General features: G+C 38.6%; 1 protein-coding gene across 5 annotated transcripts in view; it reads left to right on the plus strand.

The window, feature by feature from the left end:
• mei1 (meiotic double-stranded break formation protein 1) overlaps positions 1-15,594 on the plus strand; it is a 69,885-nt gene that overhangs the window by 33,867 nt on the left and 20,424 nt on the right. For 4 of the 5 annotated variants that reach the window (XM_023957961.1, XM_023957960.1, XM_023957964.1 and 1 more), the window contains 9 exons: positions 267-327; positions 581-675; positions 5,062-5,218; positions 7,369-7,519; positions 8,279-8,461; positions 8,594-8,725; positions 8,842-9,031; positions 11,566-11,682; positions 13,169-13,279. In XM_023957961.1, the coding sequence (XP_023813729.1) occupies positions 267-327; positions 581-675; positions 5,062-5,218; positions 7,369-7,519; positions 8,279-8,461; positions 8,594-8,725; positions 8,842-9,031; positions 11,566-11,682; positions 13,169-13,279 (1,197 nt within the window). The remainder of the gene's footprint in view (positions 1-266; positions 328-580; positions 676-5,061; positions 5,219-7,368; positions 7,520-8,278; positions 8,462-8,593; positions 8,726-8,841; positions 9,032-11,565; positions 11,683-13,168; positions 13,280-15,594) is intronic. The other variant, XM_023957962.1, reaches the window with a different exon arrangement.

Below are 15,594 nucleotides of genomic sequence, written 5' to 3' on the forward strand. Positions count from 1 at the left end.
TGACGAGACAAATGGAGCACTAAGGAAAGCATCCATGGATCAGACTTCACACACCAGTGGAACATGCAATGAAACAGGCAAATACACAAACCTCAGCATCAAAAGGAGACACAAATATAAATAAAAGGACACAGACTAACTAAAGCCAATATTTGCTTGTGACAGTCAACTAAATCTAAGCATAAATTGGTTTAATCAAAGACAAAAGTGGGAGTTCAAATCAGTGTATTATTGTTTCTTTTTTGTGCTTTTTTCCTCTTGTCTAGCCTCTTCTGGTTTCATCAGGCTGTGTGTGGAACACAAAAGCCTCCTCTGTGCAGGAAACAGGTACAGCTAACTGGACACACACAGACCATCTATGTCAAAAATGTTGCAGTCTAGATGTCCAGCACTGTGTTTTATGTGTTTTAATTGCCTGCTCTCTGCCATTCTCTGTCAAATCGCATGATTAAACACTGTGTAGCATCTCACTCTTTTGTGTGTCTTTTCTAAAGAGACTTCTGTAGTTTTAGTTGCACAAAGACGGCTGTGAATGTGTATTTGCTTCATGAGCTTTCCCCCTTTGTACCATTTCTTTCAGGAACCCAGATCTAAATGCATCTTGCTGTGGTTTTCTGCAGACGCTCTGCATGACTCTGGTTTCCTTGTCAGACCCCCGATTTGACTCCTATCACGGTATCTGCATGCACATTTGCATCTACCACTAACACAAACGTAATCGGTAACAGCAAACCTACTTCCTGTTAGCATCAGAGAAATGACTTGTGACGGCTGTCAGAGGAGTTTCCCCAAACGGCACGTTTTAGATCCTTCATGACCGGCATTTGGTAATCAAATCAAGCATTTCAAATTCAAATGCTGAACATTCAGCTGCTCCACTGAAGTGATCTCTCCTCCATGGATTGTTTACACGTGTAAAATTCCTTTAAATGTTAAATATGTGCCAAAGTGCCTGTGTTACGTTTTATAAACGTCAGTGTACTTGACTAAAACAAAGAGCCTCTCCACTCCAAGGCAAAGTGTTCCACTTGTTTTTGGTAGTTAAATGCTTTATGAAAAATGTGAAACTCTTAGGAGTGTCTTCTTTAGCAACATGTCTGCCACATAACTTAATCTAACTTGACAGTCTGAATGAAAACTGCTTATTGGCAGCAAGGTGAAAAGGTTTCAAATAAAATGAACAACATTTGGGAAAGTAATGTGTAGATTTTCTACATTTAGTTTTCAAAAAGTAATGATACAGTTAAGGTTAGAAATTGTTATGAAAGGATTGATTTTAAATTGCAATTAATGCAGAGCTTCCTAGTTAATTTCAGGAAATAGGTTCTAAAAACGACCAGCTATAGCCATATTTCTCAAAGTAGTCGGCTGTATTTTTTACAATTATAAATGACTTAAAAAATATCTTATTACACACTTTACATGTTATTCTTTGTTGATAAGAAAAACAACAATTATTTTTGAAAGAAACACAGCATGGAGGAGATTGTACTTTGTATAAGGCACCTGTTTGTCAGCGCACCAAGAAACCAATAAAGGTGCTAAAATTTGAACTTTAACTTTGCATTAATAGGTAGCGGTAAGTGTTGACTTGCAATACCAAGTAATGTGTCACATGCTTTTTATGTATTTCTGATAAGGATATTATTTAAAAACAATTTTAAAACACTCCAAATAGAGGGTTGAACAATAGACAACGTTTTTTGCCCCTTTTTACTTTCATTAGTGTCTCTGTCTTTAAGCTCTCCCTCTGAGATTCAGTAAAAACCTTTTAGTCATCTTCTCGCCTGAGGCCACGATTCTTTCACATTGTCTCTTGAGGTAATAATAGCATCAGTGGGGAGAATAAGTATTTCTCTAGTTTCTCTTTTTTTTTTCATCTTAAATGTTTCAACTATAACTCCAAAATGGCCTCCAAAACATGATACAGACACAGTACAGAAATACAGAAACTTTGGAGAGAGGATACAAATACAATACAGAGACAATACACTGAGGGTACAAACACGATAGAGAGAGGCTACAGACAAATACATAAATGATTTAGAGGGGGTATAAACATGAAACAAAGACAATGCCGTGATCATCATAAGATGATACAGAGAAAGGACAGAAACAATAAGGACACAAAACAAAGACTACAGGGAGTGTGTAGAGACAATATTGAAATGATACAAAAATGTAACAGACTCAGTACTTTATGTCTGTACAGAGAGGGTACAGACACTATAAAAGAGCCCAACAAAGGCACGATACAAAAGGTACAAATACAATATAGAGAGAGTACAAACACGATACATAGGAGGCCACAGACAAGATATGGAGACAATACAAAGACAATAAAGAATCAAAGATGCGATACAAGGGGTATATAGAGGGTATAGAGACAATACAGAGAGGGTACAAACACGACAAACGAGGGTACAGACACAAGAAAGACACAATAAAGAATGTTTAGACTTAATATAGAGTTGATGCAAAGAGAACACAGACACAATATAGAGGTTAAAGAGGCATTAAAGCGTGTAGCGGAGTATGGCATATACATACAGAACACCATGACAGGAAAAATAGGGTATAAAGGCACTATAGAAAGACTGGGGGGAAAAAAGTCAAAATAATTGAGTTTCCTCAACAGAAACTGGTTGATCAGTCAGAATTTAAGGTCAGGAAAACTAACGAATTTGTGGTTTTCCAATTTACACACTTCAGATTGCTTCTTTACTGTTTGCAGGAATGCACAAACTATCTGCAGCTATGGGCCACATGAGTGCACACATTACACACTTACTCTGTACTACATAATTGGCAGACATTATTTTAACTGCTTCTTACCCACAGATTTTCAGAGGTACACACAGGTTCCAGACTGGGCTAATTGTTTATGGAAGAATGTGACTTGTTTTGCGCTGCATTTTTCAGCTGTCAGGAAGCTGCAACATTCTGGTTCATTTAGAAACTGCACATTATAGCTTTTTAAATTCCACTGGTGCACATCATATATTTAGCCCACTTGCAATTTTTGAGTTATCTATAATTGAAACGTGTTGCAAAAGAATTGTGGGACTAAATTGTTTTTTTTTCTTTCTTGACAAGTAATTTTTCAGTGTTGTCCAGTTCTCTTAAAGGACATATTAAAGCAAGCACTGGTCTCAAGGTTGATAAAAAAGAGTAAAGAGCTTAACAGGATATACAAGGAATCTAATATTTTTAAATGTCATTTCAGATAAAGGTTAACAGATTTCATAGAGAATAACTCAAGCTGGTAAGAATACGGCACTGACCCAGAAACCAGCTGCTTTATAGAAAGAACAGAGGCTGAATAAAACAAATGAATAAAAGAAATCAAAGCAAAAAAACATCAGAGGCCAAAATATATGACTACTGTGTGTTTTATTGCATTTTAGCCCTAATTGGCAGAGATCAGATCTAAGGGGATGTGTTATGATGGGGTTACTGCACCATGAAGGTCATGCTTGTATAAATGTTCTTTATTGTAGAGAAGAGTACCAGCCCTCCAGTCTGCTCACCCTTCAGAGGATAAAAAACAACAGATTTATAATGGCTTCCTACAAGTCTGAGTATCTTAGCCTTTAAAATATCTACCGTTTCTGTTAACTGTCATGTCTCTGCACCTAATAAAAAGAAGAATCAGAAGTTGCAATGCATGTTTGTATAGTTTCCCCCTTGCTGTGTTGCCAGGAATTATTTATATATATTTCAAACGGCTGTCGTCCCTAAAAACAGTCTGTCAGCATATTGTCAGCAGTCTCAATATATATGAAACCTGAAAATTTGCATTAGGTGATATTTTCACATAATAACTGGATAAAACATTGTCTTGCCATTCCAGATGTGTCGACCCCTTCTCTTATTTTTCTCAATATACCCATAAAAAGGAAAACTTTGTCTCTCTGCCATATGAATTTAAGGTCTTGCAACCTTAATATACTATAATAATCCCATGATATAGATTAATACAGTGGTGTTGCATTGAGTTGTTCCAGCTTTGCTTTTAAGATGTTTTTCTTCAGACCAGAAAAGGATCTGCATTGCGCTGCATGGCCTTCTATTCTGCATGTATTTCAGGGTTCTCTTTCTTTGCTAATGTCTGTTTTTAGAAACTCAATTTTCTCTTCATGTCCTTTATCATTCAACAACCATGTCTCAGTGACAGGAACACACAATGGAATCGAAATGTATTAATGGAAATTGTGAAATCAGCAAATGCTCCTTCATTATCTTCCCAGAGTTTGTGTAAATCATAGTTTTGTCTTGTCTTTGTTCACAAAGACAGTTTATGAACGTTGGTATGAAATGTCTCACACTGACTCTGTTTATTTGTATACAACTATATATCTTTCTTTTTTTGAAGAAGCTCTTATTTTGTTTAACACTCTAGTCTACTCAAAGTAAATGCCATTGTTTCAACTTGTAGAATTAGTCATATTACAGATTTTTAGACATCTTAGATATGTCGATTGTTTTTTGGAATATGGTAAACACCTTATTTTACCGTTCATTCAAAACCAAATGTTCTAGGTGAGTAGATTGAAGAGTAAAGTGAGTGCTTTACCAACTTCTCCAACCCTGGAGAGCCTATTCCTTCTCTTTCTGGAGAAAACCTCTGAGGGAGTGACTGGCCACTGACTTGGTGCTCATTCTCATCCCAGCTGCTTCACACTCGGCTCCAAAATGAGAGCTACAAGTGATGGCTTAGGAAAGCCAAAAGGACCGTGTCATCTGCGAACTGCAGAGACGGGATTCTGTGGCTGCTAAAGCCAAACCCCATTTGGCTGTGAGAAAATGAGAAAGGCTGTTTATAAAAGACAGAGATGGTGTAAAGATGCCATGGATCAATTATTTAAAGTAGGAATCTTCCTGCTGCAGCTTCTTCAGATTTTTACCTTTACAGGAAATGTTTGAGATTCAAAGTGCATGTAAACATATTCAATCTCTTGTGGATTTCTGTTTCATTTGACACTTTTGCCGATTCACTTCACTGTCTCCCTGAAGAACTGATTATCAAACTGCTCTTGTGTCTGCTTTCTCATTCCACAGATTTTGAGGAGGTGGAGAATCTGCTGGCTCACAACCTCCCCTCTCTTTGTTACCATCCGTCTGATTGGCCCTCTCTGTTTTGTGAATACCAAGAATCAAGGTCCAGTCAATATTGTCTGGTGATGGTCCTTTACCTTGCCCTGCAGGAAGGAGACAGGTAATATTTGTAATAGAAAAGAGAAAGAATAATAAATCTTTATTGTCATTGCACAGTGTTACTTCGTACAAAGTACAATGAAATTGGGATTCTATCTCACATCAGTGCAATTAGAGAAACAAATAAATAAATAAAAAAGGGGAAGAAAAAAAGAAATACATAGTTCAAATTTTTACCAATGACCTGGTGTTAATGTTTTGCGATAATAAGGTTATTGCCCGGTTGTAAAAACTGTCCCTTAGTCTATTTGTCCGTCTTTCAGCACTCTGACTCTCCTGCCAGAGAGCAGCCGCTCAAACACCCGGTGTCCTGGGTGTGTGCAGTCTATCAAGATGCTGCATGCGCTTAATCAACATGCATCTATCTGCATGCATCTATCGACCAAAAAGGTCTCAGAAATTCTTGAAAATTTGAAATACCTTTATTATTTAATCACATTTCCTAGGTCTCAGGACAGTGTTTCTTTTCAAATGACATTAAATTGCCAAAAAGATTCAAGGTTTTATTGCTGTTTGCACATGCAGTACATCAGAATTTTTCTTTGGCATCTCTCATGTCAGGGTCAATAAAGAAAGGACAAACATTTAAAAATAGATAAAATAAAGTAAAATTAGACAACAAAAGTACAAAGTATCAAATATAAATATGAATATATGAATATTGCAGCGTCCCAATCTATTCAGAAGAATTATTGCACATGTGGAGTTAATTGTTTATTGCACTTAGTGTCCTAGTTGGATGGCATGTCGCATGTCATATGAAAATGTGCTATTGATAATATATTCTGTTGAAATGAAAGAAATCAATAGATTTTTCCAGAAAAAACATTTGCTGATTCAAATTCTGAACACATGCAGAGTGCTGATGTGGAATGGTTTGGTAAGAGGAGTAAGCATATTTTGATGCAGAAGCAGCGGCTGCTTTCTTTTAACAGCGCCCATTTTCACGGCAACAAAAGGTGTTCAGGAAAGCCATTTACAGCTTCTAATGGCTAAGAGCACGGCATTAACTGTGCTGGGAACTGATAGATGAAAGTACAATGTCATCACACCTCTGGGTTTCTCAGTGCCAGCACTGGTATCCAGCAGACAGAACCACAAATCTGTGCTCCAGTTTAGTCTGCTCTTAGGTTTTATTGCAGCTGTGGAGTCTGCAGTTATCCGGGCTGATTAATGGAAGGGAACCTTTGCAAATGTTGTTGCTAAGACATAAACTTAGAGAATTAATACTAGTCAAGGTGTAATCAATTTCTTTCCAACACATCCTGTTGACAGCGTTTTTAAATTAAAAAGTTTGTATCTGCATGACCTCAATAGTAAAAGACTTGAACAAAGTGCTGCCACTATTTGAAAATTCCTAATAAAATTAAAATTGACTTTAAATCTTTAATGATTCAAATGCTGTGACTCGAACCGTTTTAAATGTGTTTTTAGTCCTGGAAAACCTCCTGAAGCAGCACAGAAATGACAAAGTCTGCGACACAAAAGGTAGCAGGTATAATGGAGGCGAGGCAGAAAGGAAGTTAGAAGACCTAATATAAGGGGAGACAATTACACAAAATGAACCATACTATAAAAGCACAAACTCTGCTTTTATGTTGTTAAATTGTCAAATCCTTTGTAGCCATCAAACAGTGCAGGTTTTTTTCTGCCCCATAATGTTCTCTTTTATGATGTAGCAGATCTGTTGAGTTTCATTCTGCTGTTCTGATTAAAAATAATCTGTATTAAGTTTGAAACCAGCTGGATTTTCTGTCACCACGACTTTCTTCGAGCTTTAACTCGGCTAATAGTGGGTTGTCAAATGCATATTTTATACCCTCAAAGGTGCACTTTACTGGTCCCCCTGCAACGTCCTTTTTGCCCCTCTTGACTTTGCGGCTCCGTTCGGGAAAGGGGATAAAAGCTTCTCGCTGTGTCGGAGCCGTCTCAGCGGGATTAGAAAAAATGTTCTCAGAGGTTTGTACATTTTTGGTCCACTGAGAGTGTTTGAGCTCGAGAACAGCACTGGTGACTAGGTTCATTGTGTGCTGGGATGTAAATGCTCTTGTTTCTATCCGGTTTACACATGTTGAGTTTGATTGCTTTGTTTTTGGATCATTTTTGGGTTCATTTAAGAGGAACTTGGGGACATGTTTTTGTGCATTACAGGCTCCTGCCTGACCAGACCGTGTTCTCCAGCATGTTGTGGCTGCTGCAGTCCGTGCAGGAGCAGGGCAGCTGCGCCGTGCCGCGCTTTGTCCTCCGCTCCGCCCTCTACCTGTTGGCAGTCACTCAGGACAAGAGCCTCACTCTTGACAGGGTAACTTGCATCAAAAAGAAAAAAGTTGGATTTTATTGGCTTAAGAAATGTATTAAACTCTGCTTTCACTTTAAGCCTTCACTCATAATTGTAGTGAAATAAACTTTTGTTGATTTCTATAAACTTTTTAGGATAAGAAACTGTATTTGCACCATAAAAGTTTAGTTTCCATAATTCATTTTATTTGTATTTACTCAATATGTCACATAAAATAAAAGACCGTAAATGATTTGACATTCTTTAAGACATATTTACTTCAAGTACTTTTTTTATTTGTGTCAAAATATATCAGGACAAAAGTATTTTTGCTCTTTTTCTCTGTGAACTTTTTTTTTTTTACTTTCAAACCTTTAAAGGACAAGTCTTGAAATTCAAAGTATCAAAGCTTTTCCCCGAATTATCCTGAATTGCAAAAACTTATTTTGAATCTTTTGTTTATGCTGTGCTTAGTCCGTCTTTTTGCAGTATATTCTTTTTGCGCTGAGCAGAACAAAAAAGATTAGCTGTAAATAATGTGTTCTTTTGTTTTCAAACCTCTTTGAAAGTGCTTTCTGGCAAATCCTGCATTTTAATGAGAAATGGCCTAGAAGAAGCCTCCTGCTGAATTTAAGGTGTCTGTTTAAGTAAAGATAACAGGAAATCGAACATTCAAACCATGACCAAGAGGCTAATCTACTGCAAACTTTGTTGCGATTACTCCTGACAAAGCTGGTTCTTCATCTCTTTGAGGCATTGCTTGTACTTTTTCTTTCTCCCGAGGTTGCTTTGAACAACATCAGTAAGGTGCTCTCCTCCCAAAGCTTTCCATCTCTCTACTTTCACCATCCGGCGCTCCTCCGCTTCATCTGCGGCTACAACCAACTGGCAGAAAAGTTTGGGTCTATGGTTTTAGAACTGTGGCTGACCGAGCAACCACATCACACAGAAGAAGAGCCGGCTTCAGTAAGGACAAATATCTTGTTCATTTAGTTTCACAAGAATTTAGTCCGTCCAAAACGCCTTTGCCATTTTTTATTTAACTCATTAGAAGTTAGAAGTGACTGAAAGCTGATTGGATTTCACTCTTACTTGCAGGTAGTCATGCAGAAGAAAGGTGAAGACCAAGAACACCTTGAAGAGAGACGACAGGATCAGCAACCAGACACAGAAACCATGGAGCTTCTGGCTCTTGTGCAGAAAAACCCAGATGTCACACTGATTTTATTGGTAAGATCAGTCTGAACTTAAATAAGATTAAAAAAAAAAGGGATGCCAGATATTTTGTAAGGTTTTACATTAAAAAAAAAAGACTTAAAGTAGAACCTGCCAAATTGCTGTTCTAGGACATGGTGAGTACCAAACAGGCTCCCCTCTCGGAGCGCGCTTTGGATGTCCTGCAGTTTATTCTGCAGCACCAAAAGGAGAACACGGCAGACCTGTGTTTGAAACTCGGGCCTGCCCTCCTCCAGGCATTACAGCGAATCAGCGTGGAGAGCATGGAACAAGGGCGTGACCAAGGCTACAACGCACGAGGTACCAAATGTGATCTAGATCAGTGGTCTCCAACCTTTTTCATGGAACGCTTATCTTCGTCCTCCCTATATGCAACTGGTTTCAGCTTTATTACACGCTAATTCTTGGGTGAAAACCAATAAAATGTCATATAAAACCCATGACTCAGTTTCAACCTCATCTGACTTGCAGCGGATTAATAAATATTAACCATAAAGCTCACGAAAACTGGTATTTTCTAAATATAATCATAAATGTAATTCCACCATTTAAGAAACTTTATTAGTGGCATCCTTCGTAACATTAGACAGTCGGTTGAATAATATAATGCGTTACTATTATGGTGTGTGGGAACAACTGTCACAATAAATCCATATTTGGATTAAAGACTCCTGATTTTTTTTGTCTATCAAACATAGTTAGATAGGTCAAAGTCTTCTGCTTCCTCCGTTTCTGCAAAAAGAAAATGTCCTAATACATTTGTTTTTGTGAACTTTGCTAGCGTGAAGGTTTCATTTTGCGGTCAGCGCAGCTGCTATAAGAAAATATTTTCAACATGTGACCAAGTGACTTGATATGCGTCAAGAATGAGTTGGATGGACAGAATCCAGTAGTTTTCCAAAATAAAACTTCTTCAGAATCAGAAAAAAAAAATGTAAGTTGTGTTTTTTTTTTCTCTGCACCTGGGTATTAACTGTACCACGGACTGGTACCATTCTGCAACCTGGGGGTTGGGGACCACTAATCAAACGAGACTAACCATGACACACGACACCCAGAAGGTGGAACCATTTGACATCAGGGTGATATTAAAACTATTGTTGCCTTTTATTTTTATAATGCACTTGTCAGTAATTATGACATTTCCTTCAGCTTTATTGGTTTGTAAATGTTTGGTTTGTTGACAGAATGTCTTCCTCGATCTAATGTTTCCTGGATATAAATCTTGTCAACCAAGTAAATGTTCTAAACTCAGGTCAGTCTGATAGATTCTTGTGTCTTCTCTTATTTTTCTCCATTTCGAGGCTGCAGTGCTTCAGTGAATTCCATTTAAGTCTCCTCTGGTTGAAGTTAGATTGAGATGAGCAGGTGTTTCCCTGAACACTTGTTACTCTGGATTAATGTTAGAGGGGAAAGAGCCCCGATAGCCCTTCATTAAATGAGTCTACCCAACATTCTCTGACAGTGTAATCTGTGTAGGGTGAGATAATTTTTTAATTAGGCAGCCCTAGTATATTAATTATATTTTTTACTAATTAGACATATTTTTTCTCAAATTTTAGTACCAATCAGAAAGAATTTGATTGATGGTGTATGATGATGTGCTTCTGTTAATGGGCCTTTTGTCAGCTGGAGTGACTCGCCTTTATGTTTCTGGAATTCAAGTACTCCAAAGTTATCAATCATCAGACAGAAGAGTCTTGCTTTTTTTGAATCATTAATAAGAAGCCGTTGTTCAAGTAAAGTAGTGATAAAGGATAATTGCATTGCAAGTTCCCATAAAGCAAATGAGTGTAGAAGTTGCTGTAATTATCATTAATGCAAGCCTCCTGCATTTCTCCATAAAACAGCAAACTCATTTATGGTGGAGAAAGTCCTGCGCCGTGAATACTAAAAAGATTTGGAGGAAAAACTGTGACAGGAATGCTTCAGTTATTTAGTAAAGATTTCAAGTGAAAATGACATTTATTGTGTTTTAGTTAAATGTATTTTATGGGTTATTCTGGTTTGGCTGCATATGTGGCTGTAGCGTGTTGAAAAGGGCCTTCTGTAAAGTTGTTATCCAGATGTTGTTATGATGGCTGTAAATGTGAGCAGGTTAATGAGAGGCGCTAAAGGGCGCCTCACCAGCGCGGCATCTGGGGATTCAGGAAGTGTTGCTGTGGTTAGCCTCAGCCTGCTCTCTGTTCATCTCAGCTCCTGGGGGCATTCGACTGTTATCCCACACATGTTCCACTTTAGCTCGGAGTCATTTGCATTAATATATGCTCTATATTAGATGCAATGTGGTGCTATCCCAATGGGAGGGATTTTAATGATATGCAGTGCAGTGGTGAAAGATGACTTCTCTCCCTCCTCTTCATCCGATCTGTTTTTTGGTGGGAACCCTATGTCCTTCATCTCCTTTCACCTCCTTTTCCTCTTCACGCTTGCTCTCCTCTTTCTGACCCAGAATATTGTTATTGAAAGTGTGAAGGAGAACACAGTGTGCTTACTTTTCTCTGCTCTTTTCTTTGAACGGCGGCTGACCACGTCTTAGTGACCAACCAGAGCTTCATTAGGTTCACAAGTGAATGCACCACACTCTCCCTTGTTAAAGCAAATGTACTCCACCTGAGGGGTGTTAGTTTGAACTGTGTCCTCTGTTTTGGCTCCACTGACAAGTGCTAAGGGAACATCTTGTCTTGATCTTGGTAATGAGTTTATGCTAATTCTGGATGAGTGCAGGCGGTCTCTTAGCTACGCCAGTCCCTCATCTTCCTCTCACATTCACACTTTGACAACTTCTTCCCCTTTTTTTCTTTGTGTTTTTCTTTTTGCACATCTTTTTGCAGCTGCTAGCTCGCTTCCTGTGCTGCTGAAGCTGCTGTGTGCAACTCTGACCACCGACCCGCCTTCACCTTCCCTCTACTCGAACATGGAAGGGATACACTTCAAGCTGCTTTACCACGGTGAGGTCAAAGGGTGCTGCAGACAGCTGTCTCCCTCCCAGCATGCATCTGCAGAATCTAATGCATCATGATGCGTCATGGGAGAACAGACATTTTATACTTTTAAATACAGACCCTCAAAGGTGCTACATCATTACAGATTTGCAGCTTATTTCCTGGTTTGCATCATGCATGGAGACAGTGTGTTTTAAACGGAAAGGCAATAAGTAAAGACTTCTTCAGGAGTTAATTTCTCCAAATGGTTTGATCTCTTTCTTTATGTGCAAAGGCGTAACTCATTTTAATTTGTTATTATCATTTCCACACTCAGACCAGAAGTTTGGTTTAGAATTTCTCCTGGTTTAATTTGCATACTATAATTAGTCTTACAATGGCTGGTCTTGTTTGCTTGAATTCAGGCCATTTGGTGAAGCATATGTGCTTTGGTAATTATTTTTCTTTAGGACGTTTTGACAAATAAACATCCCTCAAATTGCAACACGTCCAGGTAAAGACAGGCCTGGTGTTGCTGTTTTTGATCTGAATCCATGTCTGATTCTCTAGAGATAAATACTGAGAATAACCTACGGTGGCCAAGAGGTGCAGACACGTTTACATTTAAGATACAACAACAACAAATGCCAGTACAAATGAACAAATGCTGAAACACAACAGCAAATCACGAAACACGACAGCAAATCACAAAACTCAACAACAAACTACAAAACTCAACAGCAAATCGCGAATAGCCACACTATTTGTAGTAAGGTGTGTTGCCCACTACCCCCACCTCAAACATGCAAAATGTTTGATCGACAGATTCCCCCGAGCGGCTTTCAGTAGAAGGGGTGGACTTCCTACAAGCTCACTTCTGATTGCCATAGAAACGTTGGTTCAGACTGACTTGAACCAATCACTGCATGTTAATGTTACGTAATAGGTGACGCCACACTCAGTCCAGCTTTCATATACATTCAATGTGCACAGTTCATAGTTATAAACATAGAATGTCCATTAAACAAAGCTTTTTAAGTTCTTTTTCCTCGACATTGTCAGGAACACAGTAGTGTGTACACCACGCCGATCAGTTCCCCGGTTGTGTCCGAATTCCTTCACTACTCACTATATAGTGCGTCCGAATCTACAATTCCAAAATTGAATGCCCTGGAAATTTCCCAGAAGTCTCTGCGAAAAATCAGTGTGCATCGATGCTCACTAGATCAGCAAATATAGACTACAATGTATTGCGTCAGAACAATTTTTGCCAAAAAAAAATGGACTTAAATGTATTTTTTTAATAAACCATAAACATTTTTATCTTCAGAACACAGTGGACTCATAAATAAAAGGTTAGGGTGGGAATTTGGACAGAGCCCCCTACTTTTGAACCGAATTCTTACACCTTTTAAACTCCTCCAGTTCTGTCATTTCAGAGAAAATTTCAATCTTGTAATAGAGTGATAATTGTGGCTACAATAAAAGATTCATGACATGTTTTCTGTGTTAGTGAGCAGCATTGTGGGGATATTAAAGCCATGGAACACAGAGAGCCTGCTGCCAGCCTTCAACTACCTGCACTGCTGCCTCAGTTTGTCCCCTGCACACTGCACTGACAGAGGTGAGAAACTTTTCTGCTGCCTCTGTCTGTCAGTCAACATCCTCCTCACAGTCCTCTGCCCCTCTGTGCCTCCCACTTTGTGCTCAGTGGGTTGACTGACAGAAATGAGACGCTCATCTTGATCTATGTTCCACTGAGGCTCAAAGGAAACTGTAGTCACACAAAATGTTTTTCAGTCCGACTTTCTCACATACAGCTGTCGTTTTTGTGCTGTCTGTGAACTGCTCACTTTTTCCACAAAAACATCCGTTTCATCATTACATTTCTGTGTAAATATGACCCACACAGAAAAATTCTGACAAAACTGCATGATAAATCTTCACAGGAATCTTTTTTTATAGCAAAACTAGCACATAGGTTATCTCAAAAATATAATTAGGTACTGTTTTTGTAAAAAAAAATTCTATTTGGAGATTGATATCTTCTTTTTAACAGCTGGAAGTGACCGTCATCTACTTCTAATGACAAATTACACAATTACCCCAGAGTTCATAAATCTCTTATTGAACATAATGCAGCAATTAAGGACTTTCATCAAAAACAATGAGTTTCACCTTTCGGAGTTTAAAAAAATGACAACCTAAATATAAAGATGTGAACATTTCATTAGGAATTTAACATTTAATCATTAAAGTTTTGAGGCTGTAAACACTAAAAAACAGGAAGACATTTTCCGTTTTCAGAATTTAGATGAAGTCTCATTCCAATCATCTTTTGATCTATTTTTTAAGAGTTCCCAGTGGTCTTTAAATTATGATTATACCATTTTTAGCCCAAATCAAAAAAGCTGTGCCGTTTTCTTGGACATAGTGTCTGCAGAGCATCAGGAGTTCATTAGTAATTCGACTCAGAGTTGACGCGGAGCAACCCCGTCCCCATTTCCAATCACCCGTCTGTTCACATCCTCTCCTCCTAGCATACACCCCCTCACATCCCCAACCTAACATTAGCGGTGCAACAAAAATGGCGAGCAATATTGGAGCTATCCAACTGTACAGTTTTAAGCCAGATGTCAAGGAAAACAAAGACGTACACAGATCTATTTGTCTGTAAGAGGATGCATCAGAATGGAGTTGAGCAAGAAGTTTGTGGTCTGCCCAGCGTATTTTCAACATCACAAATACAATCTTTTTCCAATGGGATTTTTTTTTTCTGCTCCTGCTTCACAATTTGCATAAAGAGATACTCAGAAATGCAATTTTCTTTATACATGTCCTCCATCATCAGAAAAAGGCCACAAAAACATGATAAAAACCCAATTATCAGAGTGAGCCTTTAACTGTTCTAAGGAAAATTCAATTGTCGACTAAAAGTGGGGGCGACAGTGGCTCAGGTGGTTGAGCGGGTCGTCCAATGATCGAAGGGTTGGCGGTTCGATCCCCGCTCCCACCAGCCAAAATGTCGTTGTGTCCTTGGGCAAGACACTTCACCCTCCTTGCCCCCAGTGTGACTCCACTGGTGTGTGAATGTGCATGAATGGTCCCGGTGATGGTCAGAGGGGCCGTAGGCGCGAAATGGCAGCCACGCCTCTGTCAGTCTGCCCCAGGGCAGCTGTGGCTACAACCGTAGCTTACCATCACCAAGTATGAATGAGGAGTGAATGAATAATGGACATAATGTAAGCGCTTTGGGTGTCTTGAAAAGCGCAGATAAATCCAATCCATTATTATTATTATTAATGAACTGAAAAAGATTCTTCCTGTAAAAAATGATCTAACTATTTATTATAATTATTAGTTAGATGTTTTTGGTTGATTAAAAACCGCAGGGGTCAGTGACGAACTGCTCTGTGGTTCTGAAGGTGGCCCTGCTGGAGACTATTAGGTGGCAAAACCTGTTATTCCTGCAGAATTACTCTTCTGCTTCTGCGTCAGTGTTACTTTGTATTGACTGTTTCTTCATTACTTGTGAGTACAGAATTATGTTTGCCTCAGGTTAAATAGTGTTTGCATCTGCTTCGTCAAAGAATATGGGAAATCTTTTCTAAATGCAGCTCTGCAACTTGCAAATGAATGACACATCCATCCCCCACTACTTTTTTTGTTAAATTACTGTTTTAGTTTTTCAATGTTACCAGCCAATAATCACTTTGCAAGTAAGCCAAGTCATTTCATTTAATTAAACATAGAAATTCTAAGAGGTGTTGCTTCACCTTTATTTTTAGAGAGGAATGTTCATAAAGCTTCAAGCAATTCTATCACGTTTGGGATGAGAACTAAAATAAAACAAGAAACTCCGGAAGCGAGGAGGCAGATATAGGAGCAAAGGAGCTTTTATTTAACTAAAAGAAAACCTGAGGCGCTGCCAAAGCAGGG

The sequence above is a fragment of the Oryzias latipes genome, chromosome 8, assembly GCF_002234675.1.
Source record: "Oryzias latipes chromosome 8, ASM223467v1".
Lineage (NCBI taxonomy): Eukaryota > Metazoa > Chordata > Actinopteri > Beloniformes > Adrianichthyidae > Oryzias > Oryzias latipes.